At 43.1% G+C, this 24,083-nt stretch overlaps 1 protein-coding gene across 3 annotated transcripts in view; it reads right to left on the reverse strand.

The window, feature by feature from the left end:
• Positions 1-602: 602 nt before the first annotated feature.
• Positions 603-24,083, reverse strand: part of dym (dymeclin) — a 56,004-nt gene continuing 32,523 nt past the window's right edge. The window contains exons 15-18 of one of the 3 annotated variants that reach the window (XM_080756818.1): positions 14,142-14,324; positions 7,647-7,760; positions 2,256-2,431; positions 603-1,632 (exon numbers count right to left, since the gene is read on the reverse strand). In XM_080756818.1, coding sequence (XP_080612944.1) covers positions 2,279-2,431; positions 7,647-7,760; positions 14,142-14,324 — 450 coding nt within the window. In that variant the 3' untranslated portion in view covers positions 603-1,632; positions 2,256-2,278. Of the gene's footprint in view, positions 2,432-7,646; positions 7,761-14,141; positions 14,325-24,083 lie in introns of all 3 variants that reach the window. The other 2 variants (XM_080756817.1, XM_080756816.1) reach the window with 2 other exon arrangements.

Consider the following 24,083-nt stretch of genomic DNA (forward strand, 5'->3'; position numbering starts at 1 on the left):
CGTATTTTCACCAGTGTTATACATACCCTACCCTTTAACCCTTATCTATACCCCTTATCCCTAAATGTCTTTGCCTTTTTCACCATTTGGATTTTTTTTTAATAGTTCAAATAGACAATCTACAAGCTCACAACATGTCGATGTAGATCGGCTAGTTGAACAATTTTAAAATGTTTTCAAAATAGTAAATAAAAGTTTAGGAATAAGGGGTATAGCATGGCGAAACTAGGGCACATAAAGTATACAATAAGAGGTGCGTGTTGGATAGAAAGCTCATGTCCAAAAATGACTTTTCAGGATAAAAAAAATAAAAGAAGCTAAACTTCTAAACTAGAAGCTATGTGCCCACCCAAGCGAGGTGTCAGCGAGACAAGCGCGTGCTCCATGCCAAGCAGTGTGATGTCAGACTCAACACGCCTGCCTTGTTTTAAAAAAAAAAGTTAAACTGCTGCGACTTCGTCAGCCTACAACACGTTAGGAGTCAGAACGATGACAGATGACCAGCATCCGGAGCCATCTGTAAAAAAAAAAAAGTAGGCCCACAAACGTTTCCTGAACTCATCTGATAGATTATGCACATAAATGGAAATGTGACAAAGTGGTTATTGAAACCGATATTTTATTTGTTGACCCCTATATTCAAAGATCACAATGTGATATTGCACAGAATAACAGAAAGCCATCTTACACGTTGAAGGAAGAGTCTGTGTAGAATATTAATAATAACAATCTGTAAAGTCTCTGCTGTTAAACTGAAAGTTCTGGTGGGGAGGGGAGGGGCAGGGGGACTACCAAAAAACAAACAAAACAAAACATACATCAAAATAAATAATTTCATAGAAAAAGTCTCCAGTTATACATGCAAGTAAAGTGGCTACCTAAGCAGACAAACATGACCGTACACAACAGGACAATTGGTTTCCTCCTCATTTAAGTACGCATCCTTGCCCCATAGTGAAAACGCAGTTCAAAGGTCAATCAAGTAGGCCAAAAAAGTCGCATGAACTGATCAAACAAACATACATTGATCAATGATTTAACAGGTATGCAATTAAAGCCGCTATTTGTCCCGTCAATTGAATTAACAGAACACTCGCATCTCATAAAATCTGGTACTTTTCTCTTTGACCTGTTTTTTTTTTAACTCCAGTTCAAGACAAAAACGCATTTTAAACAAAACCAAAAAAAGGAATAGGGGCTTATATGTGAAGTTAACTCACAGTACCTAAAAAACTTGCAATATTACAGAAGCCGTCCATGAAATAGATCCAGTATTAATAACAGTAATCCAGTAGCTGTGAACGACCAGTTCACCCAAAGCTAACGGATTCCAGCACTTAGATCATAGTTTAACAACTTAAATCCCATATACTTTGTCGAACTGACAAATTTGTGAAAATAGCCAATCTATAAGCTCACAACGCATCACACATCTAGACTGTTTTGATCTTATATACCGGCTTTTTTCACTATTTAAAAAAAAGATGTTGATAATCACATGAGCCCCAAGAACATCTGACTGTGATCTGCCCAGGGGCCTTCGCACCACACGCTCAACTTTGCAAACGACCGCGGTTTTGACGGGCTAGACTGGAGCCTCCACCAGTGTGGAAAAGATCACAGTTCTGAGTTCTGCTGATACGGGGGGAAGAGGGAGGGAGAAAATGTTAAGAGGTTGTGCTGAATTATTTCATAAAAAAACAATAATAATAATAATAATAATCAGCAAACTGTACAAGGTTGAGGCACTTTCAAAGCAGCGTGCACAGAGGATGGTTAATGTACGTTTATGTACAGATGCATATGCGCCCACACACGCACGCAGCACACACAAACACACACGCGTGCGCACACACACACACACACACACACACACACACACACACACACACACACACAGTAGAGCCCGACTGATGCCAGATCTTTGGGTCCGATGCTGACCCTGATTTCGGAGATTCCTAGTCCACCGATTAACAATGTTTTGACCAATATTTTGTGTAAAAAAAAGAAAAGAAAAGGCCTTATTACACAAAAAGAAAATCTATTATGCTATCTATTAATCTACGCTATTACTTTTCTTTCGTAAAAAATAGGGACGCCAGGTTTAAAGTGGCTAAAATTTGGGGTAATAATCTCATCCAAAAACTCAAATAATGTCCGTTATCAGCCAGACCTTGGCTCTCTCACACACGTGCGTGTACACACACACACACACACACACACACACACACACACACACACACACACACACACACCTAAATGGATTTGGACATCCCCATCAGGAGGAGGAGTCCATGCTGAAGAGCTGGATGCCCTGCGGGCTCCAGTGGAGACCCACTCCCGAGTTGAAGACCAGGGACCACACATAGGGGATGAAGAAGTCCTCTGGCTGGTCCTCCTCCACGTACTTGAACTTCAACTCCGGGAACTTCTAAACGAGACACACACACGCACAGAGAGAGAGAGAGAGAGAGAAGGGAGACAGAGACACACGGTCATAATTCAAAATCCACCCGTAGCACGATACATGTCGTATCGTGGCCTCTGTATCGTGACGCGCAACGATTGTGAGGTTGTAGGCAATACCGAGCCATAATCGGTGTCATTTTTTCATTTTAGCTATATCTATATATATATATATAAGTTAGTAACATAGGTTTTTCATTAAACTCTTTGGATTTAGAACAGTGTAGTTCTCAAAAATGGCAGATATACAAGAACGTTTTTGAAGTGTTGAATCATTTTCGAAGCAAAAAACCCCCACTGATTTAGGAGGCATTGGTAGAATGGGCCTCAGGTCTGAATGGGTTAATAGGAGGTGATGTAATTCCATCTCAGTGGAAAAGGTAAAGGTGCTTAAAGCTGCCGCTTGGGAACAGGTGTCATCCCGCAGCCTGACCCCTGACCTTTATAACGAGCTGGATAACCAGTGTAAAGAACATGGACTGGTCGTCCCGGTGACATCAGTCTAACAGTTAAAAAGAATCAGTACATTGAAACTATAAACACTATATTCTGTCTACAGAACATGCTATCTAAATTACATTTTTAGCATTTGCATAAATAAGCCTGCAGCAAGGTCGTCGAGGCTAGGGCAAGTGCTACATTTTAGTGCAGTAATAATATGAACCACGGTCCAGTTTCTTTTGGTGTCTTACGATCCCTAAGGGATGGGTATTCTTGACGACAAGGCGAAAATAAAGATTCATTCATACATTCGCCTGACGCTCCGATAAGCCACTGTTCTATTTTCCAGGCGTTGCCGCATCGCTGCGACCCGGTGTGTGTTGGGCTTCAGAGAGCCCTATAGGAATCGTTAAATGAGAACCGTTAAGGAATCGGACTGCTAGGAGGGTATCGTTGCGGAAATATCCCAACCCTAGCTATACGTATATATAATATTTTTAGATTATTCCAAAGGATTTTACAAACAAATAAATAAACAAATAAATAAATAAATACATGAAATAGACAATGTCATAAAAACATTTATCTAAAGAATTTCATGAATAAATTAAAATCTAAGAAATTACATACATTAAAAACACAATAATAAAAAACATTTTAAGAAGTTGTGTAAAAAAAAAACATTTGTACACTCAAGAGTTATGGTGGTCCTTGAAATGTAAAAAGTGTGACATAGCGCGTCGTCCCATGAAGAATAAATGAGTGCTCGAGGCAGCCCATTACGGAGTCGACTGCAGCCAGACAATCAGCATGACTCAGACACAGACAGCAGCCCTACGGGGGGGGGGGGGGGGGGACTCGGGGGCCATATGCCATACGACTACCGAGGTGAGACCACCCACGTGACCACCTGGCCCTCCCAGACAATAAAGAAGCACGCTTATTATCTGGCGCTGTGCTGGGTCGATGCGTGTGTGCTGCTGGGTGTGCAGCCCCGCCTATACACTGTATTAAAAGGTTTGGACCATATATCAGCCGCGCTTTCACTTTTGCGACGACACTACTGGCAACGGCAATTATGGCTATTAATACTGGTAAAGTCAATTGTGTCTGATAGACACTTTGTGTAGACCCGTTCTCTCACTACTGCCTTCACTAGGGGTGGGAGAAAAATCGATTCACTCAAATATCGGGATTTTTAATGCTAAGATTACAAAGAAAGATTCATGTCAGAAAGACTGACTGATGCATTGAAGTGTATGATTCAACTTGTCATGGTTTATATTGTTTAAAAGGTATATAATTGTTTTAAAGGACCTACAACATGAAATTCAACTTTTCCCATTGTTTTGTGTTTTTTTGGGCTCCCCTAGAGGTCTTCTATCCCCACAAATACCCAAATTCAATCAGGCTTTCTTATCGTATTTGCGATTATATGTACAGTGGTCGACTTTGTATAATCCCTCCCCCTCTTCAGTTCCAAATGAGCATTTCTCTTTGGAGACTGTGGGAGGTGGGTGGGCATTATTATAATAAGTCAAATATGTGGGAGGGGGTAGCTGGGATGAGGGTGTGGCAGAGAAAATACACAGCGCCCACACCACATCAGGACATTGTGGTACTGCAGCTAAAACTGTGTTAGAAGAAGCCAGACAGAAATGACATGGACTGGTTATATCAGAGATTTAGGCTCAAACCATTAGAAATACATTTGAGGGACATAAACAATATGACATTAAATAAAATACAGTTGCAGATCGTTGTAGATCCTTTAAAATGTTCTAGTATTTAAAAGAAAAGGAACAAAAATAATAATATTGAATCGCAAGAATTGTTTAATCGCAATATAAATAGACTCGGCACCCTAGGTATCAAGAGCATATCGAATAGGGAGGTAATTGAATCGTCCCACCATAGCCTTCACCCATTAAAAAGTCATTTTAGATTTTAGCTATATATATATAGCAACATAAGTTTTTGAGGGGTGCCAAACCGATGAGTGACTGTGTGTGTATGTCTGAGTACGTCCAAGTACGACCATTGAACCTGTACCCAATAATGCCCACAGCGTCGTCACACTTCTGATGCTTTCGAATTTGAATCCTGTTATGTCCTCTTATGTCCAAACTGTTTTGAACATGAGCGGTTTCCACATGACAGAGACGATATACTTAGTTGTCTTAGTTGACCTTGGTGCGCTCCTTTTTCCCCTTCACCCAATAAAATCTCTCCGCCGAAAATAGCCAATGCAAAAGCTCATGTTCAATCCATAATATGGACGTGATGTATTACCCAACGCATTTAAGCCTAATTCATACTTTGACGTTTTAGAAACGGAGTATAACGTCTTGTCCAGAAGCATGTAGATCTGCTACACACATACACACACACACACACACACACACACACAAGTGCATGCATGCGTGCACACAATCGTACGACGAGAGCATAAATTAGCGGAGACAGACGCCTTACAGCCAGCCGCCACGTATAAAACATGAACCACGTGCTGAAACAGGCAATTAAATAAAGAGAGCAGGGGAGAGGAGCGGAGGGAGAGAGAGCCCACTGATTAATGGACGGAGCGCCCGGACGTCGAGCCGGCGCGCCGTCCCGCCAGGAGGGGTGGCTATCGGTGTAACGAGGCACGCTGGCAGATTTATGCCCCCCTCCCAGGTCACTGTGCGCAGCCTGGTGACAAAGCGTCCCGACGCACGTCTCCCGTCCCCCACGTCTCCCGTCCCCATCTCCTTGAAATGTCCTTTACGTGTGAACATGTGGGCACGAATGGAGCACACACTGAAGACCCTAGCGTTAATGCTAATGAGGATCACAGGGCTCGTGTGCCAGTGGCTCTCTCTCCGTCTCCCTCGCTCTATTCTACGGTATATATTGTCGCTGTTGTAGGGGCGGACACCTCTCATCTCTGCATCTCAAAAGTGGCAGATCCACAAGCTCCAGGATGCAAGGCGAAGCGGCCCGTCTTGAGAACCACTGTTTCAGACATTTACTGCATTAGGGTGTTAGCAGACTTTCCTCCTCTGAGATGAGAAAAGGCTGGTGTACGAGACGAACATGTTATATCTAGCACGTCTGCCGTGCATGGAGGTGGTCTCCTTACTCTTCCACTGAGACATTGGTTGAGTACTTGGTCCACCACAGCATAGGGGTGTGTGTGTGTGTGTGTGTGTGTGTGTGTGTGTGTGTCTGCGCGTGTGTGTGTGTGTGTGTGTGCGTACATGCATGTGTGGGCATTCACAGAATAGTCAAATATTTGATTATGAAAACACTATTTGACAGGGTATATCAATGATATTTTTATATAAGTTATTTTTGTATTTTTCTCTACAGCAGACATGCAGCTGTGTAGTGAGCTCTGGTGTTGGTAGTTCTCCAACTTAAGTACTAATGCATTCATGGTTGATTCGTTTTCATATCATCATATAGGCCTACTGTACAGTTCTGCCGTCGTAGGTGCGGTTCATTCAAGAAAGATTCTCGGAGTGAAAAGCATGCCTCTACACTCAATGGGGTCAACTACAGTGTGTAAATACTTTACTTAGTATTGGTGAGTTTATTACTGTAGTTTAACAACAAGTTAGATTGGAGACGTGACATCCACATACAGATTTAAACACACTGCCTTATTTACTACAGCAGACAACCAGTTGTTTTAGTTGCCTTAGGTTCAAGGTTGTAATATGCTATTGGCTGTTTGTATTCTTTTTAGAAAATATATAAAAAGATACTTATGCAAGGCTATATTATTTTACTTATCGTAGGGCGGCTGTGGCTCAGGAGGTAGAGCAGGTCGTCCAATGATCCCTGGGTCGGCGGTTCGAATCCCGGCTCCTCCTGTCCACATGTCGAAGTGTCCTCGGGCAAGACACTGAACCCTACATTGCCTCCAATGAGTCGGTTGGTGTGAGCTCGCCACCATTGGTGGCGACCTGGTCTGTTCGCCGCTTCACCTCCCAATGTATGAATGAATTAACCATTGTAAAGCGCTTTGAGCACTTGGAAAAGCGCTATAAAAATGCAATTCATTTTTTTTATTATTATTATTATATTGACCCTATAAACAATTTAGTATATGTAAAGTTTTGCCCACTCAAAAATGGTACCTCGAGTCGTCAGATAGACCCACATAGACAGACATATCTGTAGTAGCCTTTTCATAAATTATATTTGAGTGTTTATAGTTTATAGTTAGAGAAATTCAAAAGTTTCAACACCAAAGTAGTAGTAGTTGTGAATGAGCAAATTGGACATTTCCTTTATCCTCGTGTTGCGCTTCTGTTTTCGCATTTTAAACTCACTGGTACGAAATTGGGTAGGTTTTGGGGGCCTGCAGATGGCGGACAGGTATACTGTTCTGGGCACCTTTTGCCTAGTCTTATTCAACTTTATCTTATGCTTATCCAACAAAGGTGCAAGCGTGCAGCATTATTAAAAAACAAACAGCTAGGTCGCGATGCGATGCACTGTGAGCTTGTAGATCTGCTATTTTCAAAAGATACATTTGACAACTTGAAAAGAGACATTATGCATATTGAGTACTTTCTACTTTTGGTACTTTAAGTATATTTTGATGCCAATACTTTTGTACTTTTACTCAAGTACATTTTGAATTCCAGACTTTTACTTGTTCGACATTGCAGTATTGATACTTTTACTTAAGGAAAACGTTTTAGTATTTTCCCCACCACTGATAGTTCCCAGTTCCCACCACTGTTTACCTTCAGTCTGTCTTTGGGCAGTGCTTGGGCTCCTTTCATGATGACCTCCTGAACCCTCTCCACCGACAGGTCACTTCCTGCCTGCTCCAGACGGTGGCTGAAGAAGCCAATCACCTGAGGGGACACGCAAGAGAACAAACATCCAATGACATTACAGAACCCCAGTTGCTGATTTGATCTGTAGCCAGATCAGCCAACCAGGCGGATAAATACATCTGTGGCTCGCTCAGCCAATGAAAATAACATGCAAATATCTGTATTGATTAATTAATCTAACTGATTAATCCATTCAGAACAGGGCTGCAACTATCGATTGTCTTCGTAGGAATTATTACACACACACACACACACACACACACACACACACACACACACACACACACACACACACACACAGTTAGCAAAATGACTTAACATATAGCATCAATCATTTTGACCACTTTATCCATTCATATGTTGGCTATTCAAAAATAGCAGATTTACAAGCTCACAGTGTACGTCTGCTATTTTTTTATTTTTAGTACAGGGCAACCAGACTCTTGTAATTGTAACACTTTATTATTCTCTCCACTACTGGAGTAAGACAAAGTTTGCCGCCCTACAACAACAAGAAGTTTTGACTGTACGCACTTGAGCCATATGTCAAATTGACCGGAAAAATCGGGAATCGTGTGCTTGTACTTTGCTAAGAGAAATGTTGTATATTTTATTTGATATGAATTTATTAGTGAATTAAATTTCCCCATTGACATGAATGGGGAAATGCAAAAAAACACATTCAAGTATTTTTCCCTCTGAGACTGTAAGCACTATAGTTACAAAACTTTCAGGGATATTTCCTAATTATCACTAAAATTAATAAAAAAAAAAAAAAATTAGGTCGGCCTCATGGTGGCGCTATAACAGCCCACTTCACCTTTCGGCTCATAACTCTTGCACCGTAGCTCGGAAAATCAAAATTATTTTCCCCCTGGATTCCTTGGGTCATGACGCATCTCCCCATATAGGCCACGCCCTTTTCCGCCATGATGGATTTTCCGCCATTTTGAATTTTGTCCAAAACACACTTTTTGCTTTCCCCACTACAGATTTTGTCCAAATGTCACAGAAATCGGCACACGTGATCTCTGGACCCACCCAATTACAAAACCGACTTCAGAATTTCGGTAGTACGTATCGTTCGGCCGTAACCGTCGTCTGAAGTCAGTAGGAGGGGCCTATATCACGAAAAACGCCATAAATCACGAACGGAATGTCCAATCCCTCCAACATTTGAATCGCATGTCCGGGGTGGTTCGTTCGACCGAGTTCCGAAAGCATTTCCATTTTCATCCACAGGGGGCGCCGCAAACGCGAAAAATGTAACCGTCTGTCGGGAAAACATGAATTTCGGGGGTCGAATCCCCTCCGAATTACTTACACGCGACCTGAGACGTGACTCGAAACTGTAGCAGGCCGGCGATATCAGCGGGAGGGGTATATATGTAAGCCGCCGCGGCAACCACACTCTGCAATTTTTCACAATTGCGACCTTTCTAGTTAGTGTGGTTGCCTCTGGAGAGGCAACCAGACTCTTGTAATTGTAACACTTTATTGTGGGCTCGCTACAGCGAGCACACACTAGTTATTGCCAGCCTATATTTATTGTTTATTTATTTATTCCACCCTTTTTTTTGACACCCTACTACTTCCACATACTTTATGCTAGAAATTTAGTTCAAACTTCAAACTGTTCAGCTCTTTGCAGTGATGGGTGCTTGTATTTTTATTTTTACAAAGTTTTATACTTTTTATACTTTTTAACTTTTTAACTTTTTTTTAACATCCTTTATAATGAGAGTCGATGGAAGAAAGGTCCCATTTTTCACAGTTAACTTTTTTGAGCTCTTATTACTCCGTCATACTTTCACTTTGAAACTTCATTCAAACTTTATAATGTTCATCTATCTTTGAACTTTCATTGGTGAAAAAGTTGTTTTGAAAAAGTTTATACTTTTTAAAATATTTAACTTTATTTATAGTTTTTTCCTGCCATTGACTTTGTATGGGATTTATCTCTAAATCAACCTCACTTTTGCAGCCTCATTACTCTGGCATACTTTGTCGTAGAAACGTGATTTAAACTTTAGAACGCTCACACGACTCTGGACTCTGGACGGTTCAAACCGTATTCGAATACGTTAAACGTTTTTTCCGAAATCGCAGTTCAATCGCAGGCCGTTTCGTGTAATTAGTGCCATTTTAGAGTGCGGGCCTTCTTTGACTAGAGTGTGGAGACTGAAATTCTTTCCTTGAAAATTTACCAAACAAATTGTCGTCCCGGCCAAAGTATTCATTTTACACGCATGTTCTTTTGTCATTTTGTAGCCACACATGTCCTCTTTCACACAATGTGACCACCAAAGCACAGAGACATACAGAATGTGAACTACGGCCTTTTAAGTGACACAAAAACAGTCAATCTGCTCATTGACCTCCATTGTATAATTCTTACGAGGAAATTATCGCGCTGACAATTCTTAACTCGCTCTTATAACCACATTTTCAATCGTACCAACACCACAATCGCACATGGTGTACCTCAATATCTCAGGCCACTCACAGCGAAAAAAATATTTGCATTCGACTTTTACTTTTTGCGATAGAGCAATTTGTTCGGGGCATAGTTTCCTCCATCCAGGACCATTGAAATCTCCCAGTCATAGTGCTGGCAAGTAGTAGAACTCTTTTTACTTCCACAGCTGAGACATATAAGGGCTTAATTACAGGGCTTGACATTAAAGTTACAAGATCTCAATGAGTTGCTCTGCGATACCTTGTGAGCTTGTAGGTCTGCTATTTGTGCAATTAGGCTAGACACATGCAAGTGCACGCACGCACGCACGCACACACACACCCTGTCTTCGCACGCACGCACGCACGCACACACACACCCTGTCTTCCTATTGGCTGGCCTTTACACAGCTCTCGCAAGCGCACGCACGCACACACACACACACACACCCTGTCTTCGCACGCACGCACACACACACCCTATCTTCCTATTGGCTGGCCTTTACACAGCTCTCGCAAGAGCACGCACGCACACACACTGTCTTCCTATTGGCTGGCCTTTACACAGCTCTCGCAAGCGCACGCACGCACGCACGCACGTACGCACGCACGCACGCACGCACACACGCACGCAAAAAAATGAAAACATTTTTTTTTTTTTTTTTGATTTTTTTTTTTTTTAATTAAAAATTGAAAAAAATTGAAAAAAATTGAAAAAAATTGAAAAAAATTGAAAAAAATTGAAAAAAATTGAAAAAAATTGAAAAAAATTGAAAAAAATTGAAAAAAATTGAAAAAAATTAAAAAAATGAAAACTAAAAAAAATTACTTATTAAGAAAAAACTTCAACTTTTTTTTTTTTTTTTACTTAAGAAAAAACTTAAACTTTTTTTTTTTTTTTTACTTAAAAAGAATAAACTTGAATTTTTTTAATAGTTTTTTTTTTTTTTTACTTTAAAGAAAAACTTTTAAAAACACTTCTACAACTTCCACATACTTTATTCCGCTTTATGCAGTTATTTATGCTTAAACTATAGTTTTTCCAAATGTTCATACTTTTTAAAACTTTTACTTCAGCTTTAATACATTTTCTACTTTTGTTTACAATATGCTACAGTCCCGAAATTTTGATTATGGACTTAGACCACCAATGGGAACACTATTACTCCGGTCCCCGAGTTTCAAACTTGACACGGCAAAAACTTTATACATTGCAATTTATGCGAGCCCACGCAGTTTCTACAGGAACTGCCTTTCTAGTTATTATTCCACTACTGGAGTAAGACAAAGTTTGCCGCCCTACAACAACAAGAAGTTTTGACTGTACGCACTTGAGCCATATGTCAAATTGACCGGAAAAATCGGGAATCGTGTGCTTGTACTTTGCTAAGAGAAATGTTGTATATTTTATTTGATATGAATTTATTAGTGAATTAAATTTCCCCATTGACATGAATGGGGAAATGCAAAATAACACATTCAAGTATTTTTCCCTCTGAGACTGTAAGCACTATAGTTACAAAACTTTCAGGGATATTTCCTAATTATCACTAAAATTAATTAAAAATATATTTTTTTAGGTCGGCCTCATGGTGGCGCTATAACAGCCCACTTCACCTTTCGCCTCATAACTCTTGCACCGTAGCTCGGAAAATCAAAATTATTTTCCCCCTGGATTCCTTGGGTCATGACGCATCTCCCCATATAGGCCACGCCCTTTTCCGCCATGATGGATTTTCCGCCATTTTGAATCTTGTCCAAAACACACTTTTTGCTTTTCCCACTACAGATTTTGTCCAAATGTCACAGAAATCGGCACACGTGACCTCTGGACCCACCCGATTAAAAAAACGACTTCAGAATTTCGGTAGTGCGTGTCGTTCGGCCGTAACCGTCGTCCGAAGTTAGTAGGAGGGGCCTATATCACGCAAAACGCCATAAATCACGCACGGAACGTCCAATCCATCCGAAATTTGAATCGCACGTCCGGGGTGGTTCGTTCGACCGAGTTCCCAAAGCAATTCCAATTTCATCCACAGGGGGCGCCGCAAACGCGATATATGTAACCGTCTGTCGGGAAAACATGAATTTCGGGGGTCGAATCCCCTCAGAATGACTTACACGCGACCTGAGGCGTGACTCGAAACCGTAGCAGGCCGGCGAGATCAGCGGGAGGGGTATACATGCAAGCCGCCGCGGCAACCACACTCTGCAATTTTTCAAAATTGCGACCTTTCTAGTTTATTTTATTTTTCAAAAAATAATTGGAAAATGTTGAATAATTATTTTTTTTAAATAACACAACTCTTCTCTTCTGGAGGTCCAGTGGCACAAAACCTTTTCAGACAGGGGTCCAGATTGGAGGGGGTTCTCCTTGGCACGAAACGCTTTGAGAGCCTACTGTGTGAAACATGCTGTACCGCCACACTGCAGCTCTGACAGCTTAAGTACCACTTGATGAATCCATCAGCCCCTCAGTGTCCCGAGGCCCCGTGTCAAATATTCATTCAGAGTGTATCCTTATGTCTTATAGGAGGGGAGGGGGGGTCAATCACAGCCGTGTGACTTCTAGAGTCTTAAAGAACGCCCTAGAGACAGGGAGGAGAGGTAACTAGTTCGCTTCTGTATACCCTATACAGAAGTGTAAATGTGTGTGTGTGTGTGTGTGTGTGTGTGTGTGTGTGTGTGTGTGTATGTGCATGTGTGCGTGCTCTGCCATAGGCTCTTCTGTTATCCAGGTATGTGGGAAGCCAACGATGTAGCGTAGCGTGCATCAGTTAAAGCTCCCCCTTAGGCTACGCTCTGAAAGCCTCCCCCCCCCCCCCGGAAAGCAGCGACGCTTTGCTTTTCCACCGCATGCCAACGACTCACATCCACTCGCTTTGGTCTGTCGTTGAGTTGGAGCTTCTGGGGAAGTGCAAAAATAGTAAAGACTCTCTGACTGCGACAGCAGCAACACAACTATACATTTGACAGAAAGGTAGTCTATGGCCGCGCCTCAGCCAAACCAAGGTAGTCTATGGCCGCGCCTCAGCCAAACCAAGGTAGTCTATGGCCGAGGCTCAGCCAAACCAAGGTAGTCTATGGCCGCGCCTCAGCCAAACCAAGGTAGTCTATGGCCGCGCCTCAGCCAAACCAAGGTAGTCTATGGCCGCGCCTCAGCCAAACCAAGGTAGTCTATGGCCGCGTCTCAGCCAAACCAAGGCAGGTCCGGTGTGTCACAGGAGCAGGACAACGTGCCATAAACGTATGCATCATACAGTAACCGGAACGCTCTCCCTAAACACACTCGCTTTCTTTTGTTAAGAAAATAAATAAATAAAAAAAGCCTGGGCGAGCGAAGCAGGAAAAGAGGCATAGGAGGGGAGAGAAACCTTGTATTTCGCTAACCAATAAGAGCGCAGAGGGGCATCACTCCAAATTTGGTGAAGTCAGTGTTCTCCGCTGCGTTCTACTGGGGGGTGGAGCAGGGGGAGGGGAGGGGAGGTTTTCAGCGCTAGTTTTTTCGGACCCTCTATTCCCAGAAAAGGTCCCTTTCAGGCTAGGAATAAGGATACGTTTAGGCATAGTTTTATTAAGGTTACATTTAGGAATAAGGATAGGTTTGCCTGCAGAGGTTTAGGAATACCTGGTGGCGAACTCTCCAAGGTCGGCGAATTTGACTTGGACCGAGAGTATTTTGGGGCGAGCGTGCTACGAGCTTTTAGATCTGCTATTTTTCGATAGCTAAATTATAACACAATGTCCACACATTTACTAAATATCCGTACATTTTGGGTCTGAGAGGCTAAATGTCATGGTGGTCGGCGGCTCAAAAATGCTGAATAAATAATGGGCCTCGATATGAAAATGGTTGAAAACCACTGATATAGCGGGACACACGTGCACACAACAACACAGACGAAAACATTCCTATGAGGGTTCAGTGGACCGTGTTCTGACCGTGTCCAGGTTCTGCATGATGTCCTGGAAGGAGGGGTGCGTCCTGAACTGCTCAAACAGCTCCCTCTTGTAGAGCAGCGCGTACACCAGGTTGGGGTTGTGGTGCAGCGAGTTGGACAGGCAGGAGTTGATGATCTCCAGCATCATGCGGATCACCTCCTCGATCACGTTCAGGTCCTGGGCCTGGTGGGGGGCAAAGGGGTACAAGGACTCATTAAAACACCTTGTGTCCTGCTTTTGAGTAACACGTATCCAGTATTGTCTCGGTGTTATGTGCTGTGTGTTGTTCTTGATGTGGGTGTTGAACTTGACTGTGAAGACGAATATCCTCCGGGACAATAAAGATAATTTATTATTATTATTTATTTATTTCCAATGCTTTTCTTCTTTTTTCCAGAGAGAGAGAGAGAGAGAGAGACATCCCGGACGAGCAATGTGCTGCCATTCGTCCCAAAGGTTTCATACCAAGTGAATGCAAAACACTGTAATACTGGTATTTTTTTATCCTAAGCTAACCTCTCCTATTTCTGACAGAAACGGCACAATTCTTATGGTTTTGTAAGATATTTTTCTCTATGTTGCAATGTAACACAGCTCCGTTTACTAATGTCTTTATTCCCATTTAATTGTACAGAGGGAGAGAGAGAGAGAGAGGTGGGGTTGATGGGGACCTGACATGTTCAGTCAAGTCAAACGATTAAAGTGAGTTTATCCAAACAGATTTAGTCGGAAAGAGCTCTTGGCGAAGCTACAAAAGACAATCATAATAAATCAACGGCAAAAAGAAAACATCGCAAATGTCTCTATATGTAGGCCCAAAGCTTCCTGGCATGATATGAGCATGTCCCACTCATACACGACATGGAAGTGTATGTACTGTACCTACAGTATGAGAACAGCTCAGCTGTATACATATACAAAACTGGTACATTTCAGGATGCCAAAGTAGCAGATCTAGATCAAAACGTGGCACGAACAGATCCACCACTTTTGATACTTTTGTGTGATACTGTAGTATGATCAAGTAGGGCGTTCATTTATGGAAAAAACAAAACAAACCCCAAACTGTTAAAATTAGCAGATAATACATTTCATCTCGACAGCAACAATATAGAGCTGGTTAAATAATGTGGTATTGGTCTGAACTGAGACTTGTGTGTACTGCTTGTCTATCAGCGTGCTGGCTTCTCTGTGTACTCCCGCCTGTGCCTGCCCGAAAACATCAACAGATTCTGATGGAACCCCCACTGTTATCAGTCGATATGCGGGAAAGCAAAAGGACATCATAGCAACATTTCACTAAAAAGTGGCTAGGATTGTCCTTTGATTTCCCGCATATCAACCCAGCACACTGAGACACACGCAGCATATACACAACACGAGACACTGGAACTCAGTGGAGACCGATGACTGTGAGGCAGCCTGATGCAGCAGTATTGTCAAAACAAAACAAAACAAAAAAAAGCAAAGCGCACAGAAAGATCTTCAAAGAGATACAGTAAATCACCAGGCCGCGTGAATCGCCCACGCATGGTCCAACAAAGATAAAGGCTCCCCCCTGCTGTTGTTTGTGTACCCACGCTGTTGTGTAACCGCCGTGAGTCAAGTTTTGAAAGAAGTAACAAGTCATCAAATATAATTGTATATTGTCGCCGTTCCCGTCTTGAAAAGGCAAAAACCCCCAAAAGGGGTTCCCGTCCAAAATGAGTTTTAAGGATTCACATAAAAAATAGCAAAAGTAACAGATCTACAAGCTCAAAACGCACCACTTCATGCCTGTAGTATGATCAAGTATAGGGTGAAAATGTACGAAAAACCTCCAAAAGTTAAACTATGGTGATAAGAGGGTTCTGCCCGGCAGCTGACGATATACTACATGCGTCCGGACAGACACAGATGTCAATGGAAACTTGTAGGCCGATTCACACAACCTCAATGTGGTTATTTCTACGTTTTAACAGACAGGTGGATGGACGGACACACACCACACACACACACACACACACACACACACGCACACGCACACGGATGCTCTTCCAGAAAGATCACCCCGCAGGCGTAGGATGGGCGATCGTGGAAGCAGGGGAACGGCTGGAGAAACAAAGCCCTTTAACAAGCTCTGAACGGAATAAGACGGGGAGACAGAGAGAGAGAGAGAGAGAGAGCTCTACATGAATAAGACGGGGAGACAGAGACAGAGAGAGAACGGGGGTGTGGGAGCCAGGCGGGGCTACTCTGACACAGCTTAATGAGATTAGCTGAAGCACAAGAAAAAAATGCCACATGGGAATTCAGGTCACATGCAAATAGGATAGTTAGACGTGTGTGTGTGTGTGTGTGTGTGTGCGCACGAGCGCATGCGTGCGTGTGTGCGTGCGTGTCAAAGGGATGAGATTAAGTCAGGGTTCACGGTCTACCTTGAGGAACCCAGACAGAGTCTCCTCAAACTCTTCCATTCATCTCTATACTCTGTACTTCCTGCAGACTGATGGACAGACACAAAATTTGCTCCGATATTCGGAGCAAATTTTGTGTCTGTCCATCGGTCTGCAAAATGCACCACTGGGCAAACACCTTTACTCTGTACTTCCTTCTCCAAACCAAGGACTGTCTAAAGAGGACGAGACGCGAAGGCCATATGGGCGACGCCATGTTGCTCCATGGAAGGAAAGAAACATGCGCAGTTGAGACCAGGAAGTTGTACATGCACAAATTTGGGCTGCGCTGCGTTGCGTTGCGCTGCGTTGCGTTGCGCTGCGTTGTGTTGTGCTGTGCTGTGTTGTGCTGTGCTGTGTTGTGTTGTGTTGCATGCTCATGACATCACAGACACTGCTGTCTCCTCCGCAGCCAGACACCGTCGCACACGCCTATGACTAGACACTCATCATTAACTGCGATGATCCTCCCCCCTTGTCTGACTTTCACAATTTGCATAAACATTGCAGGCAGACCGTGTGTGTGTGTGTGTGTGTGTGTGTGTGTGTGTGTGTGTGTGTGTGTGTGTGTGTGTGCGTGCGTGGCTGCATGCGTGCGTGTGCGTCATAAAGCAAGGGTTCTCAAACGTTTTGTGAAGGTCCCCCACATTAACACTAACCATATATAAAAGTATTTGGTTCTAGGGACCCCCATACAAGATCTGTGCTGTTTTTTTGTTTTTAAGAAATAAGGTGACGGTCTACTATAGACCTTGTAGATTGGAGCTTTTCAAATAGCCAATGTATAGGTTCAAAGAAAAAAAGAATATCATTATATAATATTATGCGGTAGGCTGCAACAGTGTGTGTGTGTGTGTGTGTGTGTGTGTGTGTGTGTGTGTGTGTGTGTGTGTGTGTGTGTGTGTGTGTGTGTGTGTGTGTGTGTGTGCGTGTGTGTGTGTGTGTGTAGACATGTCAAGCATGTACTTGGAAAATGAGACAGGAAGGCATGAATACCCATTCACATCAGTGCATGGGCATCATCATTCTGACACACACATGCTATTTGTTCACATGCTCTCTCTTTCGCCACACACACACACACACACACACACACAGTCCCCTGTGTGATGATTGCTGAAGGATGTGTGTCAAACAAATGAACCATGCTTGTGTGTGCATCCACACGTGTGTGTGTGTGTGTGTGTGTGTGTGTGTGTGTGTGTGTGTGTGTGTGTGTGTGTGTGCACACGCGCGCGCGCGCGTGTGTGTAGGCTTAGGGACAGAGACATGTAAATCCCTGTAAAGCAGGAGCTGGCATCATTAAACCAACAGCTTAGTTAGTAGCGACTGGCCCTGCTGCTGGCTGGGCTCTGTCACACAGAGAGAGAGAGAGAGAGAGACATTGATAGATAGCCACTGATTAAAATCGGTCGATTTTCACTCCAAATGACTCGATCGGGTAATCAGTAATTTACCCAATCCTGGGTGATACCTATCTTTTATGAGCCAGACAGCCCGCACCACGCGCGCACACACACACACACACACACACACACACACACACACACCCCCACACACAGACAGTTTTGACATGAGTTTTCACACCATATTTATAGCTGCATTGGGAACTCCTGATATTATCTGGTTATGGCTGAGTCATGGTGGCATGAGCACGGCGACGTGGTGACATGACATGAGCGTGACACCAGAGGTTCGTCCTCCCGTAAGGAACTTTTAATATATAGGATAATCATTTTGGAAATATTAAGAATATTCCCCTTCGGTATCGGGCAGGGATAAAAAAAATAAAAAAAGACGGTCATCGGGCCCCCAAACCCAACCGCCCCCTGACGGGATAGATAAAATGTCTAGATAAAGCAGACAGAGAATGGAGACAGGCAGGCAGGTTGTGTAAGAGCCCCGGGAGACAGACCTCTAAGAAACACCATGGTCCAACTCTCTAGAGACGTCTCGCACCACAGACCAAAACACACACAGCAGAGAGAGAGAAAGAGAGGGAATTGTGGAGATAGAGGAAGACAGGGAGGAATCCATAAGAGAGAGAGAGAGAGAGAGAGAGAGAGAGAGAGAGAGCTCCACTCCGCTGCAGTCACTGTCTGGCTTGCCTTTTGGGAGGAATTAAATAGGTCATTGTCTGACCTGCATTATGGCACCATGACCATTTCATAATCACTCCACTTTTGTAGAGCACTGCACACAGCCTGGCCCCCTTATTACGGCACGCACAGTCGCACACACACACACACACACACACACACACACACACACACAGACACACACAGACACACACACATACACACACATACACATGGAAGCAGACACCTACAATAGGCCCTATAGGCAGTGTTTGCTGCCCAAACAAAAGCTACAGCATTGCAGTCACTCTGTCTGTCTGTGTTTCTGGCAAAGACAATGATGGGTCAACACTAGACCATGTCTCCTCATAGTTCAACAATCAATTCACCAGTTAGCCGTCTAGTGTTTTTTTTCTTCCAACCATGCTGAATGAATTCATTTGACTCTACAGTAGGTAAAGCCCTTCAGTCTAAAAGCCAATAGCCAGTAGCCAGCACATTTTGAGTTGGTTATAGTCAGTCTTTTGTAGGGCTGTCACGATTACAAATGTCGACTGATTGTCACACAAATAATTACGATTAACGATTTAATTGTGCTTTTGGCGTTGAACATTGGAACATATGAATGCAGAATACATTTTTGTTTGCCTGGTAAATATAAAAATGAATTTCTGACATACAAATTATAATAATAGAGAAAATAGCTGATCAATAAGCTTACAACGCGTCATGAAGTGATGCGTTGTAAGTTTGTAGATCTGCTATTTCATCTTTTTTAATGTATGGAAACGATTGACAAAATAATTGTGAGTATCTCAAATAATTGCGATTATGACGATTATGTAAAAATGGTGACAGTCCCAGTCTTTAGAATAAAATACCCTCCAGGGTAAATGTGCTGCCGGCGAGCATGAGGAAACACCAGTAGCTAGAAAACAAACACGGGGGGTCGGGGGGCGGTGCTGTCTGGCAACTAATTGAAGTGCCACGCTTTGCTCTTGCGACTGACTGGGCGCTGGAAAGGCCAGGAGGACGCAGCAGGGCTGCCCTAATTGCTGCCTGTCTGGACACACAGCCAGCCATTAGGACCCCAGTGCACCTGCTGCCCGTGGTGAGAGACAGCCCGCTGCGCTGCTTACGTGACAGGCACACCGAGACGAGACGGGGGCGAGACGGGGGAAGAAGTACACCCGTTTATGAGACTTTAACGCAGCACTATATGGAACTTTCCTCTTCTATCGTTCCTCTAGCTTCTATCGTGAGCAGCATCAGGTGGAAATCCATGTCCGATCCTGTGTCTGGGCGAGACGCACACTAAAATGTCTCAACACAAGAGCACGGAGACAAAAATACAACCACCCCAATTTTATACGTTTTAGTGTAAAAACATACTCAAAGTTTGTTAATACAGCATCACACTCGTTTTAACCCACTTTATCCATTTATATGTTGGCTATTCGAAAATAGAAGATCTATGAGCTTGTACATCTGCCATTTGTGATCATGTTTTTCGCGAAATATCGAAAAGGTTTGGAATATGTTAAATAATAATTATTTATTTATACACAAATCACCTCTTCTGGGGGTCTTTGGCGCAAAACATTTTGGGTCCACGGCCCAAATACATCAATTTGGGAGACCACTGATGTACTAAATACAGACAAGGACAGACAAGCGTTGCTTACAGGTAAACCGACATGGAGTCAGTTATGGTCGATTAGACAAGACAGACAGTAGCCAATTAGCCCCGGGCTGCAGGCGGAGAGAGAGAGAGAGAGAGAGAGAGAGAGAGAGAGAGAGAGAGAGAGAGAGAGAGAGAGAGAGAGAGAGAGAGAGAGAGAGGGGGAGAGAGAGAGGGAGAGAGAGAGAGAGAGAGAGAGAGCAGCCCTAAAAACAGCAGGGACCAAGCAGTCAATAAGCCAGACAGTGACTCATCATCTGATCTGCATGCAGCTGTCTGTCTGCAGCCCCGTGCACCATGCCAACGCAATGACTGCCCCCCCGCCGCACGCACGCACGCACGCACACACACACACACACACACCCACAGAGACGTCTGCCCACAGAACCATGGCAATTTCATGACAGCTATACACACACAGACATTCAGAGCAATGTTATTATAGCTTTTGAATCTCGGTTCGTTTTTAAATTTTAGTCAATTTTGCATTTGTAATTTCATCTTCAGTTTAGTTTTTCTTTTTGGTACATGAATGCAAGGAATCCAGGGAAAAGTTGAATTAGAATGTTATTAATGACCTGAATCAAGAATTATAGGCCAAGAGGTAAAGAGGCATGTTATAGCGCCACCATGAGGCTGATTTGAAAACCTCATTTAGCATACCCAATAGCAACAGAATCCTTTGGAAAAATAAACACGTCAAATGGCAAATTAAAAAGGGCTGTGGTTCAAGTTGCAGATCACTTAAAAATCCTCCGGGAAACTGATGATTTACTCATCGTAAAAAACAGTTTTACGATGAGAAAATGTGCAGAGAAAGACACAAGATAATCTATAGTCTGTCGGGTGGAAACCTCATATGTCTAAAACTGTCACTTTTCAGGATATAAATGAAAAGAAATAGCAGATCTACAAGCACACAAACGCGATGCTTTGTGCCACGCTTCCAGTTTGTGGATCTGCTACTTTTGATGAATTTGTGTGTCACAGTTGTAGTATGATCAAGTATATACAATTTCTTGGTATCAATGTACTGTATATCTATATATTGTATATCTGCTATTTTTTTATAACATTTGAAAATGTGGTGCAAATATTTGAATATATATTCTTCCAGAGTGAACGTTTTTAACTCAAATCTTTGCTTCCCCCATTTTCGGATGGGGGTCGGAGGCCAATTAGATATTATTCTTATATAGAGATAAGGGGTTTCTGTCTGCCCGACAGCAATACTATACAGGCATGATACAGGATGACACATGGCTGGTGTTTACATCATCCTTCACCAAAGGAAATGTCTCCGAAGCCTTAATGCAGCAACTCTGCCTGTTAAATACAAATCACACACAGTGACTCAACCAACACACATAAACACGCTGGGGGGGTGGTCCAATGTGCTTCTGGCTGTGTGTGTGTGTGTGTGTGTGTGTGTGTGTTCAGTCTCGTCTCAGAGATGTGCAACAGTAAACAGACTAGAGTACCGCTAGTTCTGCCCGGGAGACAATACACGCAGAGACGTGCGCGCGTCTCTGCCGCGCGCCAACAGTATACATTGGGGTCTATTTGGTTCCAAACTATCAATCATTTGGCTGGAGAGACCAAAGGGAACACCTTCAAGGACCTGGAGAGACCAAAGGGAACACCTTCAAGGACCCCTTGGGGTCCCCCACGCTGAGGACCAGTGCCATAAGAGTTGGCTCTTGTCTTGAGTCTGACACTAACCAGATACAACAGCACTCACACTACCACACACACTCACACCACACACACAAACACACTCGCACCACCACACACACACACACAAACACACTCACACTACCACGCACACACAAACACACTCACACTACCACACACACACACACACACACACAAACACACTCACACCACCACACACACACACAAACACACTCACACTACCACACACACACACAAACACACTCGCACCACCACACACACACACACAAACACACTCACACTACCACGCACACACAAACACACTCACACTACCACACACACACACACACAAACACACTCGCACCACCACACACACACACAAACACACTCACACTACCACGCACACACAAACACACTCGCACCACCACACACAAAATACACAAACAGAGGGTCTGTGTTTTTCACACACAAACACTCACACACACGCACTCACACTACCATACACACACACACACACACAAACACCGCCACAGAGGTCTGCATGTTTCACACACAAACACAGACAGATTAGAAAGGCTACAGTGTCACATTCAGGCTGCAGACCATTTTGTTTAATAAACATATATATATATCCCTTAATCTGGTGTCCCTATTTTAGGCACGTTTTCAATACTAGAGGACTCGCTCACATCTACGTCACACTGCCGATTCAAGCCATATACTGTATGCCAATTGCTCGAGTCGTAATATATATTAGGGATGTTCGATATTGGCTTTTCTACCGATATTGTCCAACTCTTCCGATTCCGATATCAACCGATACTGATATATGCAGGCTTTTATCACCAAAAGTAAACTATATCACATATCTAATGAAACAAAATAGTATATAAAATAAACTAATAAAACAAACAAGGTGATTCTTCTGCTGTAGATTTTTGTTTAGTCTGTAAAATAGCACGCAGAAAAAACGATATTATCGGACAATAATATCGGGAGGCCGATAATAGCATTGTATATATTAGGGATGTCCCCATCACGTTTCTTTGCTCTCGATCCGGTTCCGATCATTTTATTTGAGCATCTGCCGATACCGATTTTTCCCAATCCGATATTTATACAGGTTTATACCATATCACAATAGTACAATATCCCAAATCACAGACAATATCTAATCCAGTCTAATATCATGATATGGATATGACATTGATTCTAGGGATGTCCCGATTACGTTTTTTCGCTCGTGATCCGATTCCGATCATTTGAAAATTATGTGATCGGTCCCGGTTTCCGATCGATCACCCAATCTGATCGGGACAATTATATATATATAGAGAGAGAGAGAGAGCAGAGCCGGTGAAGCGGAGTTCAGAATGAAACTACAGTAATAAACTCACCGATATTAAGTAAAGTATTTACTGTACACATAGTAGTTGTCCCCATTGAGCGTATGGCGCATGGTTTTTGCCTTTTTCCTGAGAAAATCTTTTTTGAATGCTGCCACTGCAACCACATTGAGTGACAGTGATGGCCTATATAATATGAAAACAATCAACCAGGAATGGATAAGTACGTAAGTTGGAGAACTACCAACAACAGAGCTCACCGCTGCATGTCTGCTAGAAAAGCAAAAAAAACCAAAAAACAAACAAACATAATTAATATTAGCGAATACTTGAATTTAGATTTACAGTGTCGAATAGCGTTTCTCTGTTGTTCCGTTGATTCATCACACACTGGTTATCTCCGTCACACTTGTCGTTCCACCATGTGTGTAACTGTGTATAGTGTGTACAGCCAGACGATGGGAGATCTGCACCCAGACGTCTGTCTGACGGTGCCGTGGCTCTGCGACACTACGGCGTGTGTACATGTCAACACAGAGAACACTGAGACGGGCCCACAGGGAAAGAAGCGTCCAAACAACAAACAGCAGGAATAATGATGTGTGTGTGTGTGTGTGTGTGTGTGTGTGTGTGCGCGGTTTGTGTCTGTCTGTCCCTGGGTGTCAGACGTGTCAGCAGTTGTTGCACGGTTGAAGGCTCATTCAAACGCACATGCACGCATGCACTCT

The sequence above is a fragment of the Protomyctophum bolini genome (assembly GCF_963924005.1).
Source record: "Protomyctophum bolini genome assembly, chromosome: 22".
Classification (NCBI taxonomy): domain Eukaryota; kingdom Metazoa; phylum Chordata; class Actinopteri; order Myctophiformes; family Myctophidae; genus Protomyctophum; species Protomyctophum bolini.